The 20872-nt window shown below is 36.3% G+C and overlaps 1 protein-coding gene across 6 annotated transcripts in view; it reads left to right on the forward strand.

The window, feature by feature from the left end:
- LOC115217412 (serine-rich adhesin for platelets) overlaps nt 1-20872 on the forward strand; it is a 137981-nt gene that overhangs the window by 104270 nt on the left and 12839 nt on the right. For 5 of the 6 annotated variants that reach the window (XM_036507512.1, XM_036507511.1, XM_036507509.1 and 2 more), the window contains 8 exons: nt 492-585; nt 4449-4680; nt 7308-7423; nt 10970-11077; nt 11904-12940; nt 13931-14041; nt 16214-16384; nt 17083-17250. In XM_036507512.1, the coding sequence (XP_036363405.1) occupies nt 570-585; nt 4449-4680; nt 7308-7423; nt 10970-11077; nt 11904-12940; nt 13931-14041; nt 16214-16384; nt 17083-17250 (1959 nt within the window). In that variant the 5' untranslated portion in view covers nt 492-569. The remainder of the gene's footprint in view (nt 1-491; nt 586-4448; nt 4681-7307; nt 7424-10969; nt 11078-11903; nt 12941-13930; nt 14042-16213; nt 16385-17082; nt 17251-20872) is intronic. The other variant, XM_036507513.1, reaches the window with a different exon arrangement.

The following is a 20872-nucleotide window of genomic DNA, read 5'->3' on the forward strand; positions in this document are numbered from 1 at the left end:
AATGTTCTCACCATTGATTGTTCAGTGGTAATTAAAGCTATTCTTGAAAAAAGAGGACACAAAAAATCATTGAATTTAGCCAGAACACCTTCTAGTTTATTTACATTTACATTTATTTAATGCAATTTCAGTTAAGTTCACCAACACCAATTTATCACAGAAGAGTTCACCGCCATCAATTCACCATGAAGAAAGTTCACCAAGAGAAAAGTTCATTGCAAAGAAAGTTTTCTGAGAAAATATATTCATAGTGTCTCACCAGTAATAGTTCAAAACTATTTTATAAAAAAATAAATAAATAGATAAATAAAAAAAAGAAAAAAGAAAAATTGAAGTTGAAAAATTATGTCAAAAAATTTCTACAGTGAACTTTCCCTGTGGTGAATTGATGACAGTGAACTTACTGGACATGTATCATATGATTTAATAATCCAACTAATGTTTAATTATTCTTTTCTTATTTCCTTTTCCTTTTTTTGTCTTTATTTCAGTCTGCAATACCCGGAGATGCACAATCTCCAACTTGTCCTCACAGCAATGACACCAATTCATTTTGTTTTTCAACATACATGGACAATAACACAGGTATATATATATATAATCTTTTTTCTGAAAACAATTTACAGATGCTACCAGTTGAAAGCTCCACATACCAGATGCTAGCAAGTTTATGAGGTCATCAGGAGAGAATGTGTGCCATTTCAGGGCTTTTCTCTTGACAGCATCATTGCACATACAGCCCCACTCACTGAAATGAGGCCCTGCTTGCTAGATCAACTGGCTGTCAGGTTTCACTCAATATTCTTCTAGCCATTGCTCATCATCTCTTCCTAACCAAATCCAGTGGCTTGCCTTTTCCACTGTAGTCAGAATATCACTCATGGTGGTATTTACTATATGATGAGTCAGGCTTAGTCTACAGTTTCTAGTGTGGTACAACAAATAAGAGAAGGCTCAGTAGTAATTGGTCATAGTTGTAGAATGTATTGATCATAATACTAACTTTATACTTGGCTTTTATCTCCACTATATGCTTCATCAGTATAATCCCCTGATGCATCGGAGAAAATGCTGAAAATACAACAATAGGTACTGATTGGATTGCAGGACAGTTGTGGACATGAACACTGGAACCAAATTTCAATATAAGTTATGCAAATATTTTGAAAGAAATCTGTTTTAGATATTGATCTAAGAAGAAACTGATGACAGTTTAATCAACATACAACTGTCATCAGAGTCTCTCTTTCTGTCTTCCCCTTTCCCCCTATTTGTCCCTCTCTTTGTCTCCCCTCTCTCTTTCTCTACCCCTCTCTATATGTATATACTCTTGAAATAGCATGGAAACCGAATCAAGCTGTTTAAATAATATACTATTATTATTATTATTATTGAGTGAGAGAGCAGTGCATGACATCAAAGTGACACTGGGGTACAAATATACAAAGCCCAGTATACCCATCATGACTACCAGGCACATGCATCACAACCATATGTGCACAACATGGTGATCTCATATCAAGATAAACAGTGCATGACCTTGCAGGTGGGGCCCAGTTAGAATTTTCTTCTAGTCAAGTAACCCATCCTGCTCAAAAGGTCCCTGAATAAGGATTGTTTAAGGATGTTGAACGAACCACCCATGTTTCCAAAGGTGAATTATCCAAACCTCTAAGAATTCCCTTCAACACATGGCTATGATGCTCCCCAACTACTTCTGCTTGTGATCAGAGATGCACATATCGTCAGCCACCAAGGGACATGCTCAACTTGTTATGGTCAAACAACTGACAAGCAAATCTTTATACCAAGACAAAACATACATGATAACACTTCCAATCAGTTAAGATCAGAAGCCACAAGAGTCACTGCCTGGTATTGCATCAGATTATTATTATTATTATATATGTATATATGTATATATATATCTTCAAGGCAGTGCCCCAGCATGGCTGCAGTCAACTGCATCCATGTATATTGTATACCTGTGTATTGTGTGTGTGTGTGTATATATATATATATATATATATATATATATATATATATATATATAATAGAAATATTAAAATGACTAAGTCTCTTTAAAAGAGATTACGACAGTGTTACTGGAAATTAATTGTTATCGCCATATTAATATGGCAATCTTATAGATATAAGACTAAAAGCTGTCGCTGATTAGCTCCATGAGGCCATCGCCTTAAGATAGCTATATGACACACAAACTGTGTCCATTAGAACCTATAAGATTGCCATATTAATATGGCGATAACAATTAATTTCCAGTAACGCTGTCGTAATCTCTTTTAGAGAGACTTAGTAATTTTAATATTTCTATTATTGAAAACAAGTGGATGTATTCCACCGAAAATAGGTAAATAGAACCTTCGAACAGAGACGATCAGTGGCGACACCTGCTGAGTCGACTACGCTACATTGACAAGGGGCAAATACCCTGAAACGCGTCTGTAGCTGTCTGACTAGCAGTGTGAAGCGGCTGACCTCCCTTGTTCGAAGGTTCTAATGGACACAGTTTGTGTGACATATAGCTATCTTAAGGCAATGGCCTCATGGAGCTAATCAGCGACAGCTTTTAGTCTTATATCTATAAGATTGCCATATTAATATGGCGATAACAATTAATTTTATATATATATAAATATTATATACTATATACATACATACATACATTACATACATATATATATATATATATATATATATATATATGATATAATCATTAGCACGCCGGGCGAAATGCTTAGCGGTATTTCATCTGCCGCTACGTTCTGAGTTCAAATTCTGCCGAGGTCAACTTTGCCTTTCATTCTTTCAGGGTCGATAAATTAAGTACCAATTGCGTACTTGGGATCGATTTAATTGTCTGGCTTCCTTCCCCCAAATTTCGGGCCCTTGTGCCTAGAGTAGAAAATATATATATTATATATACTATATACATACATACATATATATATATATATATATATATATATGTATGTATGTATGTATATATGTATGTATGTATAATATATATATATGTGTGTGTGTGCATTGCCAGGGGAACAACTTAGAGGTAGTAAATAGCTTCCATTATCTAGGTGACCACACACACACACACACACACACACACATGATGGACTTCTTTCAGTTTCCATCTACCAAGTCCACTCACAAGGTATTAGTCAGCCTGAGGCTATAGTAGAAGACATTTGCCTAAGGTACCACACAGAGGGACTGAATCCGGAACCATGTGGCTGGGGAGCAAACTTTTTACCACACACCAATGCCTGCAACTAAAAATGTTATTCGCAGACACTACAGAAAATTGAACTTTTCCTCTCTAATTCTGGCTGAGCCAAATGACCCCTGATGTTGTGATTACTTTTTTACATATGTCTATTAGTCTATCTATGTCCCTCTACTCTTATATGTATCCAGTGTAACCTAGTTCATTGTATGTCCCAGTGTCTAATTTATATATCTCTACTCATATGTGCATCTATAAATGTGTATTGACATATATTTATACATGTATCTGTATGCACCTTACATGGGTGTGTGAATATATATGCATATTTACATGTTGCCAGTGCCGCTGGACTGGCTACTGTGCAGGTGGCACATAAAAAGCACCATTTGAGCGTGGCCATTGCCAGTACCGCCTGACTGGCCCTTGTGCCGGTGGCACGTAAAAGCACCCACTACACTCTTGGAGTGGTTGGTGTTAGGAAGGGCATCCATCTGTAGAAACTCTGCCAGATCAGATTGGAGCCTGGTGCAGCCATCTGGTTCGCCAGTCCTCAGTCAAATTGTCCAACCCATGCTAGCATGGAAAGTGGACGTTAAACGATGATGATGATGATGATGTATATCTATATACATGTGCATTAACACACAAATGTGTATGTACATGGATGTATACATATCTTTGTACCCATATTCATGTCTCTCTGCATATGCCCCTCATTTTTGTCTTGGAGAACATAATAGAATATGGCAGCAAAATATACTGCAAAGAAAAACACAGGCATCAAAGTCTCTGTTTCACACTACTCTCTACTGGAAAAGGTTCAGAGAGTGTGACCCCAAATTTTACTTTGGCTTTCATGTCTTTATGGACAGCTTTCAGTGTTTTTACAAACTTTTAAGGGCTTCCAAATTTAGACAAAACCTCCTCCATAGGACCCTATGTTTTAATATTGCTATTTGCCATTTTATATGTAACAACAATACTTGCATAAGATATGCATAAGATAGTTTAAAAACTGTCATCCCCATGACTCATTAGAGCAATCTGTGTTATCACACCAGCTACAAAGCATAGATATTTTGTTTCATTTTAATTGTAATATCAGAACTAAATAACAACAATCATGGGAGCTATTTCTTTTTCTTTTTCATTTCTCTACCTCTTGAATGGAATAACTTGACTTGCAATGTTTACACTCAAGAGAATCATAACAGAACCAAAGAGAACAACAAGGAGAATATTTCAGCAAAAACAAATCCTGAGGTTTTCAAATATAATATTGACTTCGATGAGTATTTAAGAGGGGTTCCAGAAAATGAGTACACTAATTATTTTGAAGGATTTAATGAAATCAGAAGACTTGACCACATTTTGTTTGAGAAGATCATAAAGGAGAAAGAAGTTAAGATGCAGAGTGCTCTTTTACAAAAACAGTAAATTTTAAAACTTTTTATTGTATCTTTATTATTCATAATTTGAAAAATATATCCAAAAAAGTACATCTTGTTTACATGCTTAAAAATGATTTGAAATCTTACTGAGCTCAACTTTACCTTTCAATAAAATAAAATATCAGTTAATTACTGGGGTCGATGTATTCAACTTATTCCCCATCCCAAATTTCAGGCCTTGTGCCTATAGCAGAAAGGATTACTATTATTATTATTGAGTGAGAGAGAAGTGCATGCCATCAAAGTGACACTGGGATAAAATATACGAAGCCCAATAAACCTGTCTGATATGGGTACACCAGGCACATGCATCACAACCATATGTGTGTGGCATGGTGTTCTCATATCAAGATAAACAGTGCATGACCTTGCAGGTGGGGCCCAGTTAGAATTTTCTTCAGGTCAAGTAGCCCATCCTGCTCAAAAGGTCCCCACGTAAAGATTGTTTAAGGATGTTGAATGAAACACCCATACTTTCTAAGGTGAATTACTCAAGTGCCTCTTCCTGGTATTGTATTGCATCAGTTTGTTTTGTTATGAGGTTTGTGCTATCTCAAGATCGTGTTTTCCACATAATGCCCAATGAACAATTTCTGCAATGTTATTGTTATGTTGCTTGTATTCTTTCTGTGTCAGCTTTGTGCACTAACTGGTGATATACCACACAGTTTCTCCATTTGCTCTGCCCATTCCACACTTTTCTGTTGTGCTTGAGTTGTCAATCTTGTGTACAACATAATTTGTCCTCAGGGCCTCCTCCTGTGCAGCGCAAATTAAAGCTTCTGTTTTTGGTTTAAGCTCTTTTTTCTGCATCTATAAGCTGCCACTTCTCCAAATTGATTTCAGCTTCTCTCCCTGTAAAATTGTCCATACATCGTCTTTTCTTTCCACCTTCTTATGGTTTTAATTTACTTCTTTTTGTATTCAGATTTTTCTTTGCTATATCCAATTTTTACCCAGTTTGACTTTTTCACATGCAATGGCTTTGGTTCAGTGGCATCCTTTATGTATCAAACTACACTGTTCTCTTCTGCTCTCACACATCCTTCAGAACTGATGAGTCCTTTCCCTCCCTCCCTCCTCCCTTCTTTCTTGACATGTATAACTTGGATGAAATGTTCTGTTGATTGTGAATAACTTCACTTTCCTATCCTAACATTGTAACTCATCAACTGTCCACCCAACCACTCCAGCAGCATATGTTAGCAGTGATACTGTCTAAATATTAAGTGCTTCATATTTATTCCTGCCATTCAACTTTGATTTTAGTATCAATCTCGCTCTCCTGGAATATTTTTCTGTAATCCTAGTTTTCATTTCCTACTCCATCAAGTTATCCATTTCCAAACTTCTCAGACATTTGTAGTCATTCTCATCTATTTGCTGCATGGCCTCTCCTGAATGGTATTACTACTCTGTCCAGGTGTTTAATCTTACCCAGTTTCAGAATGAGCACACCACATTTCTGTAAGCCTCATTGCCAAACTCAGATGCCCAAACTAAAGTCATACTCAGTATCCACAAGTGAACTAATTTGAGATTCATCTTTCCCATATAATTTCAGATCATTCATGAATTATAAATGATTAACCCTTTGATGTTGTCCCATGAACTCATACTCTGCTTTAGTTCTTCTTAAGTTCATTGTCAAAGGCACCATGTACAGTACAAACAACAATGGGGACAAACTATCTCCCTGAAACATGCCTCCTGATTTCAGTTACACCCAAATTTGTCCATCTTGTGTTAACTCATTCTTCCATTTTTCCCTACTTTTTCTCTGAAAATCTTCTCTATTCTTTGCAATTCCAAATATATCTAAGCATTCTCTAATCTATAAGTGTGGAATCAAATCATATATCTATCATCATCACCATCACCATACCCCCCCCCCACTATTATTATTGTTATTATTATTATTATTATTATAATTATTATTATTATTATAATTATTATTATTATTATATTATTATTATTAATTTCAGACCTTGTGCCTATAGTAAAAAGGATTATTATTATTATTAAGGTGAGAAGCTGGCAGAATCATTAGCATGCTGGGCAAAATGCTTGATGGCATTTTGTCTATCCTTACATTCTTAGTTCAAATTCCACCAAGGTCGACTTTGCCTTTCATCCTTTCAGGGTCAATAAATTAAGTACCAGTGAAACACTGATTGAGGTTGATTGTAACTGGCTAGTCCACAACCCCCAAATTTCAGGCCTTGTGCCTTTAGTAGGAAGGATTATTATTATTATTAAGGTGGTGAGCTGGCAGAATCGTTAGCTTGCTAGATAAAATGCTTAGCAGTATTTTGCCCATCACTATATTCTGCTGAGGTTGACTTTGCCTTTTATCCTTTCAGGATTGATAAATTAAGTACCAGTGAAACGCTGGGGTTGATATAATCGACTAGCCCCTCTCCCAAAATTTCAGGCCTTGTGCCTTTAGTAGAAAAGATTATTATTATTATTATTATTATTATTATTAATAAGATTACTTATGTGTGATATCTTTGTCTCTTACTCCAAGTCACTGTGTCCTGTTATTTTTGTTATATTTAAAAAAAATTCTTTTGGAAGTCCACCAAAATACATGTTTAATTTGTTAGGTTACGTGAAGAGTTGGAAAAGATAAAGAAAACTGGAAGAATAGAAATGAGGGATGAAAAAGCCAACACCGAAAAGTTCTTTGCCCTGACCTACACACCAAAGCATCGTAGTGGCAGTAAGAATTGCTTTTATTATAATAAAGTTTTAGATTTTCTGAACAATACAACTAATTTTTTTTTGTAGTTTTTCATGTTTTACACCATATTTTAGTTGGTTCAAACTCTATTTCATACACTTATATACATATTTAATGTGGTGCCCCAGCATGACCACAGCTCATGAGCTGTAATGTGTTAAAGAGTATTTATAATTCCCTGAAGTTGGTCTGAACTCAGGGACTTCATTTCTAATGCAGTGTTTCAGTATCATCATTCTCATCATTATCTTTCAACAGCTGTTCTCCATACTGGCATGTGTTGGACAGATTGATAGGCTCCAATTGTGTTTTGGCATGGTTTCTATGGCTGGATGCCCTTCCTAGGACCAATTACTTTACAGAGTGTACTGAGTGATTTTATCAGCACAGGTGCTTTTATGTGACACCAGCACAGGTGCTTTTATGTGACACTGGCACAGGTGCTTTTATGTGACACTGGCACAGGTGCTTTTATGTAACACCAGCACAGGTGCTTTTATGTGACACCAGCACAGTTGCTTTTATGTGACACTGGCACAGGTGCTTTTATGTAACACCAGCACAGGTGCATTTATGTGACACCAGCACAGGTGCTTTTATGTGACACTGGCACAGGTGCTTTTATGTGACACCAGCACAGGTGCTTTTATGTGACACCAGCACTGGTGCTTTTATGTGACACCAGCACAGGTGCTTTTATGTGACACCAGCACAGGTGCTTTTATGTTACACCAGTACTGGTGCTTTTATGTGACACCAGCACAGGTGCTTTTATGTGACACCAGCACAGGTGCTTTTATGTGACACTGGCACAGGTGCTTTTATGTTACACCAGCACAGGTGCTTTTATGTGACACCAGCACAGGTGCTTTTATGTGACACCAGCACAGGTGCTTTTATGTGACACCAGCACAGGTGCTTTTATGTAACACCAGCACAGGTGCTTTTATGTGACACCAGCACTGGTGCTTTTACATGGCACCAGCATGGGTGATTCTATGTGGCACTCGCACAAGTGCTTTTATGTGGTACCAGCATCCATGAGCCTGCAAGACCTGAATCTCTCAGCTGAAAGTGAGATGTTGAGAACATGCCTGTATGCATGGGCAATCACAATTTTACTTAGATTGGTGTGTCTTCTCAAGTACAGCAAACCACTAGACGTTTTGGTCCCTTGTCATCTCCTCTGTAAGATCTAGCATCTGAAGATCCTTCCTCACCACTTCATCTTACACCCCCCCACACACACACAATAATGGTCTTCTTTTAGTTTCCATCTACCAAATCCACTCACAAGACTTTGGTTGGCCTGTGGTAGAAGACACCGAAGCTGGCATGCAGTCGGACTGAACCCAGAACCATGTGGTTGGAAAACAAACTTCTTACCACTCAGCCATGCATGATAGCAGTGGTTTGAATATAGGGTCAAAAGAGACATCAGTCATTGTCTACTGCAGTATTCTTTTGTCTTCGGTGAACCAGACAGTGATGTTAGGAAACAGATCGTTAATTTTAAGTGGATACCATATTTTTATCCCTTAATTAGAGAATGAAAGGCAGTATCTATGATTCTTATTTTACCAGAGCTTTTGATGAAGGCAGGAAGGATGTTATCCTCATAGAAGGGACATGGTCTGAATGCTTGTAATAAACTGGAGCCTGTTAAAGATCTGCAAAGACTAGATGACGGATTGAGTTTGCCATCCAAGAACACAGAATGCAAAGAAGCTGAAATATATTCTGAAAGCTCATCTGCTGTTCTCAAAATCCCACTAAGCGATTGCTCTAGACTGGTATTTTATCTTATTGATCTATCCCTGAAAGAATGAAAGGCAAAGTTGACCTTGGTGAGATTTGAACTCAGAGTACAGAGAACCAGAATAAATACTGCAAGGGATTTCATCTAACAATTCTGCCATTTTGCTGGTGAAGGCATGGCATAATGAATCCACCAAAATCTGAAGTGTACACCTAGCAGTCATTAATCATTCATGTAGCCTATGCTCATAACCACTATGTGCATGTGTGTGTATGAATATTCACATGTATGTGTGCACATGCATTCATATGTGTATGCATGCATCTTGTTCTCTTTGCACCACTGATAACATTAGCCAGTCAGCTGTTTTACTCTACAGTGTTTGGCATCTTTATGACTGTGATTTGAACCTTTAAAACCAAAAACTATCTGAAATTAATAAATTTTAAAAATAATCTTATGTCATTACACATGCCTGATGAACAAATTGAAGCATGCTGGGCAAAATGCATAGTGGCATTTCATCCATCTTTATGTTCTGAGTTCAAAATCTGCTGAGGTCAGCTCTCAGGGTTGATAAAATAAGTACCAGTTGGGGTTGGCGTAATTGATTTTATCCTGTCACCCAAAATTGTTGGCCTTGAGCCAAAATTTGAAATCAATATTATGTAAGGCAATGGAGGAGCTGTTATGTGGTAACTTGAATGTCTACAATTAGCAGTTAGGTTTTTCAAAACCATACAATATCATCTTTAAAAAAGTATTAGTATTTCATAATGTGGTCCATTGTACACACATTGTCAGTTTCTTTTCACCATTTTTGTGTCCATTTTCCAATCTGGCATGAATTAGACATTTGAACAGGATCAAACAAATCAAAGGACCCCAACTTACTCCGGTGTCTCAAAACACTATCTCTGCAAAGGAAAACATAAAAAAAAGATGCCTTCATAATTGAATGCCTTTCGTTACAATTTTGGTAATTCAAGGTAAACATGGAATAAACAACAAAGGAAAGGTACTTTTGATAATGTAGTCCTGTGTAAAGAAGTGCTGATCCCTTACTGTAGAGGGAACCTGTGGAAGAAGTGGACCCAGGAAGATATGGGATGAGGTAGTGAAGTATGATCTTCAGATGTTTAGTCTCATGGAGATGATGACAAGATATCAAGACCTTTGGCGATTTGCTATGCTTGAGAAGACACATCAAACTAAGTGAAATTGTTGTCATGGCCAGTGCCAGTGACATATAAAAGGCATCCATGTCAGTGGCAGGTGAAAAGCACTCATGTTGGAGATACATAGAAGGCATCTAGTACACTGTGGAGTGGTTGGCATTTGGAAGTGCATCCAGCCATAGAAACCAGGCTATAACAGACTGGAGCCTGGTGCAGCTCTCCAGCTAACCAGTCCCAGTCAAACTGGCTAACCCATGCCAGCTTGAAAAATAGATGCTAAATGAGGATGATGATGATGATGACAATGATGATGAGACACTGTCTGAAAGAAAGATAGAAGGGCCATATTTGTTATGCCTTTGGTGATATGTCTACCCAGTCAAAGCTGGCCTTTAGGACTGAAAACTATCAACAACTTAACATCAAACCCTGTTTCTTTTTTCTCTTTGTGTTACCTGCACTAATTTTGTTTTGTGTTTAACTTTTGAGTTTAGTCAAACTAAATCCCAATTACATAACAACTGTAATGTCATAAATAACAACAAGTGGATTGAATACACATAGTTAACATTATAATTCTATTTACAGAGAAAGATGACACTACAGACAGTATTTTTGCATATTCACCTTTCTTCAAAACTTGGCTACTAAAACCAGAAGATGATACTGAAAGTGATTCTTCTCGATCAATATCAAGTGAGTTGTTGTCCTTTCTTTATGCTTCTTCCTTAGTTGATAGCACAGTGACTGTGACACTAGAAAACCAGTCAGGAAGTTGCAAGTTCCTGTCTTAACATCAGAAATGTGCTGTATCTATGGCAGAAATGTCTTAATTTAAAATGGCCCAAACCATCTCATTGTAACTGACTGCCATGAGATATTTGTTAGCTTTTGTCTGTGATATACTGGGAGCCTATCCAGCTGGTAATTTGTTTCTTATCCCTATATTGGCAAAGAAACTAGAGGTAAGCTCTGGCTTAGACAGCTGCAAAGAACAGATGGGCATTTAAAAAAAAAAATCTAGTCAAACCACCATTACATTGTGGCTCTCTGATGTTTTACTTTGCTTTTACGTAATCTGATTCATCTTGAACATTGTTGCTGATCTTTCATCAAATGCAATGTGTAGGATCAATTTCATCTGTTATTTCATTAATTTCATCATCATCACCACCACCACCACCACCACCACACCACCACCACCATCATCATCATCATCATCATCATCATCATCACCACCACCACCACCACCACCACCACCACCATCATCATCATCATCGTTGTTGTTGTCATTGTCATCCTCATCATCATTATCAGTCATCATAATCACCATCATTTTCAACATTATTGTTATGATCATATACATCATCATAGTCTTTACCCAGTCTTTTATTAGCATCAAAATTACTGTTGTCTGCATGACTTGGTCTCCCTTATTCATAACCATTTTCATCATGATCATCATCAACATAAATATAGTGTTCATATATTAACCACCTATTGTATGTTGTAATTATTGTAGCTATGGTGAATGAATATACTGAAAAGAAAACTCGGGCTCTCACATTTGATGATGAACACCATTTTCTTGAAGACTTCAAGGACGATAGTGAGAGTGTCAAAGACAAAATTCTCCAAAGTGAACTATCCTCTGCTGATATTGTTAAGGATACAAATTCAGTCAAAGACATTGTTAATGAAATTTCAAATGAAGGCCTCAAAGATGAAACCACTGACAAAAAGTCTTTGAATCAAGAAGTTAGTGATATGATATCAGACCCAGTGTCATCCTATGATTTGAAGTTAGTTCAGGTTACCAGTAATAATTCCCTGAGCTCAACACCGACTAATGTGAATCCTGACCAAATGAGACTCAGTGTTGTAGGCTCAAACCAAAATATCAGCTGTGAGCCTCTAACTCAGGTACCCAGTGATGTGGTCTTAGACCAATTGGTGCTCAGCAACACAAGCTCAAGCCAAAATATTAATAACAAGTCTCTCAATCAGTTACCTTATGGCCAAGTGGTGCTCACTGGTACAGGCTCAAGCCAAAATATCAATATTGAATTTCCAAATAAGGTCCCCATTGATGTGGTCTCAGACCAAGTGGTGCTCAGTAATAAAGGCTCAAGCCAAAGTATCAGTTTTGAGTCTCCACATCAAGCGCCCAGTGATTCAGTGTTGGACCAAGTGGGACTCAGTAATACATACTCAAACCAAAATATCAGTAGTGAGTCTCCAGCTGAAGCACCTAGTGGTATGGACTCAGATCAAGTGGGGCTCATTAGTGAAGGTTTGAACCAGTATAACAACAATAAATCACTCAATCAATCACCCAGTGAACTAGTAGGCTTCAGTGGGACAGACTTAAGTCAGGAATTGAATGAAGTAGTCTCAAGTGAAATACGACTGTCATTTAGTAATGAATCACTCCAATTAGAACTCAGTGAAATGCCACCTAGTCCGGTGCAAATCAAGGAGGCGACCTCAAGTCAGGATGAAGAACATACTCAGATGAAGAAGAAAACCAAAAAGAACTTCATTAAAAGAAACATCCAGGTAGATAATTTTATTAGATTACATTGCTACTGCTATTGTTGTTTAAGCCATAACCATTTTCTGTGATGTATCCTTCATTTTCAAAGCAGCAGCAGGTGATTTTTGAAGAGAGTTAGCTGCTCCCTTTAGCCTGTAGAGGTTCTGGAATGGAGAAACCAATGACTACTGTAAACTTTTTAGTTTTGTTCTCTTTGTATTTTAATTTCACTTCACACTGGTTGTGATTTTTCTCCCTCCTCCATCATCACAACTACAAATACCAGACATCTATTGATGTTTGAGTCACTTAACTAAACAAAACAACTACCACTTTCTGAGTCTCTATGATTAGTACCTAGCGACAGGTCAGAGCAAGATGACAAGTAATCATATTAAGCTGCAGGTTTTACACCACAGAATCTCTCTCTTAGAATGATGATGTGACTCCAGCTAGGGGTCCCTCCCTCCCATTGGTTTTACTGCATACCTTGACACCAACTAAAGGTATTTCTGCATCCTTGCACTCTGGTGGAATGTCATCACACATGCTTGTTAGCTCTTTGTTGTTGTTGGTGTTGAGGTAGTGAATGTCATACACCATGATTTTCTAATTTATTCAAAATACCTTCTGTCCAGAGAAATACCATATTGTAACCAAACTAACTGATACTTTATACAAAAAGTCAGAGCTAATATCAAAATGCTGTCACAGCTATCAAAATATAAATTTCTTGTAAAGGGAATAAAAACACATATATTCACTTGAATCTTCTCAGTTTATTACTTCTTCTTTTATTGACCTCAAAAGAATAAAAAATACAGAGGACTCTAATGGGATTTGAGCTCAAAACTAAGAAGAGCTGAAAGGAAATGCAGCCATTCAGAGCTTTATTGTTTTGGTCGACTATATGATCTTTATAGGGATCAAATATTCAACAAATACAGTTTCTTTTTGTTTCATCTTCCTTTACATTCTTAGTTTTAATTGTATTTATTTCTTTTTGATTTTAGTTGGCTAAAGATGCTGACAGTGCAGTTTCTATGACACCTGAAGAGAAAAACAGAATTGAGGATTTGCTCCAAGACTTGGATACATTGTATGAAACTCCTAAAGAATTACAGGTGAGACAACTTTTGAGATTTATGAGATAGATATGATAATGATAATTTGATTTATATTTTCACATTGCGCATTGGACTTCATGTAGGAAAAGTGGCTGAGTTCCTTTCGAGTGTTGGGCCTTACAGAGGCAATGACCAAGATCTTTGGCATTATGTTAAGCTTGATAAGAAGATCCATCAAGCCAAGCAAAATCACAGTCATGGCAGATACCGGTGTCATGCAAATGGCATCTGTGCTGGTGGCACATAAAAGCTTCCATCACACTCTTGGAGTAGTTGGCATTAGGAAGGGCATGCAGCCGTAGAAAACCATGCCAAATCAGACTGGAGTTTTGGTGCAGCCTTCCAGTTTATCAGCCCTGGTCAAACTGTCCAATCCATGCCAGTATGGACAATGGATGTTAAATGTTGATGATGATGATAATGATTTTATCAGAGGAAGTATATGTGAGAAATATTACATGACAGTGTTGTTATTTTGATGGTGGTGGTGTAGTGGTGGCAGTGGTGGCTGTTGTTTTTCTGCAGGTACTTAATAACCCCATGATGCCAAATTTTGTTCATTTTCAAGAGAAGTCCCTACCCGTTACTTTTGAAGTCTTCTTTGAATAGTCAGTTGTCAGTTTACTTGGAATGAAACAATGCAGTTATTAATAAAGAAATTTAAATTAATGCGCGCAATATTTCAAAACTCTAGCATCACTCCTTTATAGCTTATGAACTTTTCAGCCCACCCTCATATCAACATTATATCTAAATATATGTCTATATCTGTCAGACACATATCTAAAACAGATATATGTATGACAGCCAAGATAAAACTGAAAGCTTGTATTTTTCTGAATGGAGTAAAAAAATCAAAGGAGTAGGGAACTGCAAATAGCTTGGAAATCATATCTCCAGATCTAAGAATGATATAGAAATCAGGTTTAGTAAAGTGTGGAGACTGCTTGACTGTAAGAATGATATGGAAATCTAATTTTCCATGGAGAACTAAAATAGACTTCTTCAGGTTTTCACTTGAATAAATTTTAGTTCATGGTTCAATCACATGGTCACTAACAGCTTCCACGATGAAATCTCTAAAGGATTCACACACTAGTATACTCCTTGCTGTTCTAAATATCTAATGATGTTGACACAAGTAAAACAAAGAGCTATACCAAGATGTTCCATTTATCACAAACACAATATTGGTCACTGCTGGTGAAGGAAGAACCATATCAGAAGGTGCTTGATGTATTATCCAAGAGATAATGCTATAGACAATACAGAGGAATGGAAAATACATATCAGGAATGCAGAGAAATTCTCAGCATACTAATTGACCAAGTAATTAATTGACTAACTAATTGATTATGTATAATCCATCTGGCATATATAAATAGTTTAATGAATTAGTAGTTAACTCTAGAGGTGACTAACTTGAATAACAAAATCTTCATAGCATTGATAAAGTTCTGCATACAGTTAAGTATTTGGATCACCATCAAAAGATTTCCTCTTCAATGAGGAAGTCAAAAGAAGATACAAAAGAGTGATTTGCTGTCACTTTTTCTAGGTTCAAAAGAAAATTTAGGCCTCTTGAGTTTCTGGAACACTCATTAATTTCACAGAAATTTGATTCTATAGTTTACAATGGTAAATTGTATCTTCGCATGGTACCACTTTATGTGAAGTGCATCAAGTATGCAGTGTAGTCACCAATTACCCAATAAGTTGACACACACTGTTTACAATGGTAAACTGTATCTTTACAATGGTAATCTGTATCTTCACTGTAACATGAACTGGGTGATTAAGAGGTAAATTTCTCTTCTAAGAGATCAGTACTTTACTGGTATATGAACAAGCTTCAGTTTGTATGCTCAATGCTGTCTGAAAGCATGGGTACACTAGGCTGCTGCGTTGGGCTCTCACAGGTCTGCGAGCCCAACAATCATTGATGTCATTGTATATGTTGAGATTCTGGTGCATTGCTTTGCAAGAGGGTCTGTAATATTGTTAATATGGTAGTATCTATGCTGACAACGGCTTTATCTTACCAAAACAATAAAATATTCCTGAAAATATAAATTGAAAGAAAACAAAACTACTCTATTTAGTGATATATTTTCAATTTTTTCTTCATTATTTTTCCCTTCTTTCTTTTTTTATTATTATTTTTGATAGATTTCTGATTTGGCAACTAAGGATTCCTTATTGTCTCAAAGAGAAGATGGATTCTTGAGCAGCCAGGAAGATAGAACCAGTCTTGCTGAAATAGATTACAAACTGAGATATTTGATGACACCATCAGAATTCGAAATGATTGCTTTGAAACATCGATCACCAACTCCCACTGTTAAGTATTGCTTGGAGTACATTTTTTATTGTTTCATGTTCAGTTTGAACATCTGTAAGTTTATGGTTGCTAGTAGAGCATAAGTAGGCAGGGAACTACAAAGAGTTGACATTCAGGGGTTATGGTGGGTTAAGAAAGTGGCTACTGGAGCTTGGGTGAGAATAAGATGAAACTGAATATGTTTGGTATGCTATTGAGCTAATTCTGAGTAGATATTATTGTAGTAGTGGTAGAAAACTTAGAATGACAGGAGACAGTATATCTATGGGCTAGAGGTTTCTTATCTACATGTTTTCCAAAATTATATACAAAGTTCTAAAAAGTTTATTTGAAAAAATTTTCTGCATTAAGAGAATATAACTTAAAACCAATATTTAATGTATTTAAAAGTTGTTGGTGATTATTCCTACAACATCACAATATATTCACATTGTGATGATAGAGGAACATGTCTAATTATAGATAGAAGTTTTGTTAACTTTTCACTTATGATATTAGATCCTTGAGTGGGTTTGGAAAAAGCAAAGATAAAACCATCTCAATGTATAGTTTGTCATATAATACTAAAAACAACAGCAATAGCTATAAATTCATTGATTCAAATGAATTTCAATATACTTGGGTAGATTTATAATCTTTAATTATACAAATTGATGCAAATTTATATTGATTTGTTTGAATTTTGTTGTCACCACAGCAGCGATTATTTAGCACTGTCTCACCACCATGTGATACTTTTGCACTGAAACAATTTGGTGAGAAAATTTTACTGGATACAAAAGAAGAAAGAAATATGAAAGAAAGGTTGACGAAAATTGATGAACAATTGTATGACATCAACACTAGAAATATCGACTATTCTGAAGTAAGAAAACATTTTTACATATTGACTTCTTTGATCTCTACTCTTGACACTGATTCAACACTCCAACTTCCACCTCAATTATAAAATAAAAAAAAATAAAAATAATAATAATAATAATAATAATAATAATAATGCTTTTAGATTTCGGCACAAGGCCAGCAATCTTAAAGGATGGGGTAAGTTGATGACATTGACCCCAGTTCTTGACTTTATTCTATTGACCTCATGAGGCTGAAAAGCAAAATTGGCCATGGTGGTATTTGAAATCAGAACACAAAGAGTCAAAAAGTTGCTACTAATCATTATGTCTGACATGCTAATGATTCTGTTAGCTTGTTACCTTAATAATAATAATAATAACAATAATAATGGTTTCGTATTTTTTTGCACAAGGCCAGCAAATTCAGGGACGACGTTAAGTGGATTACATTGACCTGTTTACAACTGGCACTTATTTCATCAACCCTATGTGTGTGTATGATATGGCTGTGTGGTAAGAAGCTTGCTTCCCAACCACATGGTTGTCAGTTCAGTCCCACTGTGTGGTACCTTCTCCAAGTATCTTCTACTATAGTCCCAGGTTGACTAAAACCTTATGAGTAGATCTGGTAGATGGAAACAGAATGAATCCTGTCATATATCTATCTGTCTGTCTATCTTTCTATCTATCTATCTCTCTGTCTAGCTGTCTAAAGAAATTCTTTAACACATTTTTGTAATTGTTTCTGTACCATCTCTGCTTTCATTGTCAGTTCATGCAAAAATTCAATATGAAAATTTACATGATATTTGCAGTTTTAGACATGAGAGTGGTACTTCATCAGACCTGCATCAATGGTGCACTTTTATATTGTGTGTGTTTCTGTTTGTATTTGTCTCCAACTACTGCTTCATATCTGGAGTTGGTTTGTTTGCATACCCATAACTTATCTGTTCCACAAAAGGAGACCAACAGAATAAGCACCAGGCTTTAAAAAAATTCAGTTTTTGGGGTTGATTTGTTAGTTTGAAAACCTTCAAGGTGCTATTTCAGCATAGCCGCTGTCTGAAACAGGTGCCCCACCTGTGGGAGGGGCTTTCTTGCCCGGATTGGCCTCACCAGCCACCTCCGGTCTCATAGCAGCAATTCCACCAAATGATGTCAATGGTCATCTTCGAACCCGAAGGATGAACATTATATATATTTATATTTAACATTTGATTTGGACCTTGTTTGTTTTGAAGGAAAAAAATCTCACTTGTTTAAAATTTTACCTCATGATAGTGAATTCTATATTATGATGTAATCTTCAATGAATGCATTAATAAAATTCTACTGAACACAGCTGTCATAAATTTTAGATGCCATTAGTGTTCACTTTATGTATATGCTTTTCAGTGAAGATTTTTGGTAAGCAGTGTCAATTTTTAAAATTCTGTAAGTAATAATAGTAATATTTTATAAGCTTTAAACTTATAAAATACTATATACCACCTTTCTTTCATTCCCTGAGTGTCTGCTAATACTTTACATGTACCACATCCTCGCATTGTTGTTTTTTTCTTGTGCTTATTCTTCGTTTTTTATTTATTTACTATTATATATATATATATATATATATATATATATATATATATACATGGAGTGCAGTGAATAATCTGATGTTTAAATTATGCAAAACTGAACATTACACTAATCTCATTTTAACAGATATATTTACCAAAATTACATAAAAATCTCTTGAAATATCAAAGAGTTCATTTATTCATTAAAATCGCCAATGGTTTCAACCACAGCCTCCAGATGACTTCAGAATCTCCTGCAAATCTTCTGGATGGTCTCCTTGTTTAAGTTGCTGAATGTTGCCATAATGCTTGCCTTCATTTCATCTTTGGTATTACAAGGTGTTTTGTTGGTCTCTCGCTCAACTGCACCCACACATAATAATTAAGGGGGAGTTAGGTGGCCAGATGTGGTCGCAGAAATTGTCTGATAGCCATGACTGAGTTCCCCTGCTTGTGTGGCATGGGGCAGAGTCCTGTTGCCAGACATAGGGTCTTCCAGTAGCCACCCTCTTCACCCAGGGCAGCACTACCTCCTCCAGGCACTTAATGTAAGCTTCCATGTGGAGTCTGAGGCCATGTGAGAAGATGAATGGTGGTATAACGTCGCCGTCACTAGTGATCACTCCAAACGCCATGATGTTGACAGGATGTTTGATTTTTATCACTCTCAGTACATGTCCTCGGATTGCACTGTCCTCAGATTGACACACAAACACTCTGAAATGTTCGTACTGGAGCTTTTGCCACAAATGTCAAGCAGTACAGCATGTCGTTTCCAAATTTCTGGCAGAGTGAATTGCATCATGGTGTTGTTTTTCTCATAGATGGTGCTCAACTCACCCTGCCATACTGTGTAGTCGACAAAATCAAGAACAAAGAATGTGCAAAATTAAAAATATAAAATAGCAACAATTTACCCATTGTACCCTATATATGTGTGTGTGTGTGTGTGTTTCTGTATATATATATATATATATATATATATATATATATATGTATGTATGTATACATCAACAGTCCTCAAAATCACATCTATATCTATCTATATATATAATGAAGTAATTGTACAAAATGTTTAAATAAATGATGAGTAAAGCACCAGCACAGTTTTGATTACCTGTTGTTATCCATAGATTTATTGCAGGAACTTCATAGTGGTGGTTGGGGTAACAGTATTAATAAAATAGGAGAATGTAAACTTTCTATGTTCCTATTTGAATTTTTGGCGTTTCAATAATTTTTCTCAGATTTTACTCATTCTCGAATGTGATGGATATATAACGGTACGTAAGCCGACTCAAGTGAGACTTTTTAGTGATGCACCTGAAGGGACCCAGAACGAGTTGAAACATATGTTGCACACAATAAAGTCTATTAAACATTCCATCTCCAATTTTATTTATATTATATATTTGTGTATATATATATATTTATATATATATGTATATATATATATATATCAGGGGCGTGCACTCTCAGCAATGCAAGGTATGCGCTGCATGCCTTCTTTGTTTCAAAGAAAATACGTCCAGTTGTTTTAGAAATATTGTCTCCACTTCGTACATCTGCTTTGATAAATGCTTTTAGAAGATCGCATGATACACACTCCCTCTCTGTCTGTATTAGTTTGTCCTTCCTTCCCCTCTCTCTCTATCTTAGTGACTCGATAAATTTATCGCTTGTCATGCGTTGGGAAGACAGCATGAGTCCCTTCTCTCTGTCTTTGATAGTTTGTCCCTTCTTCCTCTTTCTTTGTTTAAAAGATATACTACGAGGAATGGTCACCCCCTTCTCTCTCAGCAATTCGACAAATTCAGTTTGGCGTGTCATGCTGTGCTAAAATCGCATTTCACGCCTCTCTGGCTATTTTGACCGGAACAAGAGCCGTCCCATAATTCTTGTTTTAGCCAGCTGAAATGTTGGAATAGCCTTCGCATGTAAGTTTGAAATTTTTTATCCAAAACATCCGTTTGCACTATCATATTTTTAGAAAGTTTTGAAAGCAAAAATATCTACATTATATTTCTTATTTCAGAAATAGCTAATTAATTTAACAAAGGGTATTTTTCCGTTTTGT

This window comes from Octopus sinensis, linkage group LG11 (genome assembly GCF_006345805.1).
Source record: "Octopus sinensis linkage group LG11, ASM634580v1, whole genome shotgun sequence".
NCBI lineage: Eukaryota > Metazoa > Mollusca > Cephalopoda > Octopoda > Octopodidae > Octopus > Octopus sinensis.